General features: G+C 47.1%; 1 protein-coding gene across 1 annotated transcript; it reads right to left on the bottom strand.

Annotated features, from left to right (window-relative positions):
* Positions 1 to 338: 338 nt before the first annotated feature.
* Positions 339 to 1,738, bottom strand: OSR1 (odd-skipped related transciption factor 1). Its single transcript, XM_010145967.1, has 2 exons — positions 1,092 to 1,738; positions 339 to 535 (listed from the first exon to the last, which is right to left on the bottom strand). Exons 1-2 carry the CDS (start codon positions 1,736 to 1,738, stop codon positions 400 to 402), a joined length of 783 nt encoding a protein of 260 aa, XP_010144269.1. The 3' UTR covers positions 339 to 399.
* Between the last annotated feature and the right edge of the window lie 507 nt (positions 1,739 to 2,245).

Here is a 2,245-nt window from a genome sequence, read left to right as displayed (position 1 = left end):
AAAAAGTATAAAATAAGATGTTTGGGGTTTGGTTTTTTAATTTTTAGTAATACTTTTGGAAGCTACGATTTCGGGGGGGTTGTTGGGAAGGGGGGGGGCAGGGCACACTTGTGGGGTTTTGTTTGGTTTGAAAGAGATTCCTGTCCAACACGTGAGCACCACCTTTTGGCATAAAGTTTATCAAAGCCACACAAGTCACCTAACACTCTGCATCAGTCATGTATATTTTAAATGCAAAATATTCTTTCCACCCACGACTTATGAAGTTAGTTACTTGGGCAGGGAGGAGGGGTGCAGATTTTGCTCTTTTTAAAGTACAGACAAAAACAAAACACAAAGTTTCTGCTCTTGTTTGATGTAAAGTCTGAAGGGGAGGAAAAGTTTTTAGAAGCTGGAGATTCAGCACTTAAGTTTGGCAGGTTTCAGTTCCTTTACTTGCGTGTGCAGTGTCTTGTGGACAGCTAGCGTTCTGGACTGGCAAAATCCTTTCCCGCATTCTTGACACTTAAAAGGCTTTTCTTTAGAATGGATATATCTAGGGAGAGAAAAACAATTGAGATGTCAGAAATAACCAGCCTAAACTCAGCAGTGAGCTACCCGATGAAGAACACACTGGAGCTTTTTACACCTACTCCTGACCAAGCAGTAAACAGGAGTGCAGGAGTTTGGCACTCAGGCAATCATCCATACATGTATGCAAGAAGAGAGGGTGGTGTCAGAGGCTTACGAGAATGCTTTTGTTAGGGATAAAGAGCTTCTCTCTAACTTAGGGGTCATCAGGCTGTGTGTCTTCATGACGCTTCTGAATGAACACAACAGCAGAGGACACAAGATGCTACAAATGGAGGATGATAATGTCTATGAAATCTAAGAAGGAGGATGTGCAGGTCACTTTTTCAGGATGAGTACAACAGGACTATCTTCTGAAAGGAGTTTTCTGGTCTCTTCCACCAGTAATGAGCAAAGGAAAAATGAGAGGGAACACTGCTGGCTGACCAGGGACATGACTTTTGTTACAAGCACCTTCATGAATTTAAGTGTATAAGCAGTAAAGATACACAAGGGGGAAAGGACTGGAGAAGAATCATTACCTGTGATCCCTCAGGTGATCTTGTCTTCTGAAGGCCTTGTGGCAAATGTCGCATGTATACGGCCGTTCATCCGTGTGAGTTCTTTCATGAATCAAAAGGTTGTAGGACTTGGTGAAGTGCCTGCCACAGAATTTACACACAAACTCCTTCTTGGTTTTGGATGGTAACCTTCCCCGAGTGGGTTTCTTCTCTGGAGAGAGTTTAGTCACCTCAAGCAAAGACCCCAGCCCTGGGGGTGAGCCCTGACTGTCTACCTGTCCCAGTTTGGAGTGGTCCTCTTGTGTGGCGGCCACTGCTAAGTTGGCAAAGTCAAAGCGGGGTTTGGCTTTAAGGGTCACATTGGTGGCCTCTTGCTTGGGCTGGATGACATGTGGGAAGAGTGGGAAGGTTGGCAGCTGGAACCGTGCATCCACCAGGCTTGACACGCTGGGCACTTTGGAGAAGGAGGAGCGGGGCAGATGCATTGCTGGGTACCCCAATGTCCACTGGTGCAGGTGTACAGCGTGCAGGGCGCTGAAGCCGTAGAGGTTGGAGAGGTGGTCTGAGGGCACAGCGGGCAGCCCATTGAACGCTTGAAGAAAGGAGTAGTTGGTGAGCTGGAGGGAAGGATGAATAGGCACTGGAGCTGGCAGGGTCTTACTTCCCATGGTGGCTGCTCAGGAGAAGGATCTCCGGAACAGGGGAGGAAAAGATCTGGAAAATAAAGATGAAGGGGGGAAGAGGGAGAGGCAGATTTATACAAAGATAAAAACAGACAGAATTTCTCACTTCACCCCTCATTAACACCCTTCTCCAAAGCCACAGGAGGAGGTTGCTTTCGGCTTGGAGAAACCTGACCAACTCTTGGCTATGAGTGTGTTCCTCATACGAAGAAAGTTATACCCCATCCTCAGTCATTCACACCCCCCAACAGCTTCCCTGTGCTAGGTAGACCCCCCATAACCCTCAGCACAGAGACAGAAAAGAGCTGCCATTTTGGCCCACAAAGATCAGGCTTCTCCCGCTTGATTTAAAAACCCTTCCTGGGTGCCCTCAGCTTTTAGAAAATAGTGGGATATTGCCCACTACATTTGTCCACAAAAATTGCCTTTAGCCCTGACCTTTGAGGTGATGTAGTTAGAGGGTGCAGAGAGCTTGCAGCCCCTGGGTTGCTC

This window comes from Buceros rhinoceros, unplaced genomic scaffold (genome assembly GCF_000710305.1).
Source record: "Buceros rhinoceros silvestris isolate BGI_N320 unplaced genomic scaffold, ASM71030v1 scaffold41831, whole genome shotgun sequence".
NCBI lineage: Eukaryota > Metazoa > Chordata > Aves > Bucerotiformes > Bucerotidae > Buceros > Buceros rhinoceros.
The sequence above is the reverse complement of the archived record's forward strand: the minus strand, read 5'-3'. Positions and strand labels throughout refer to the sequence as shown.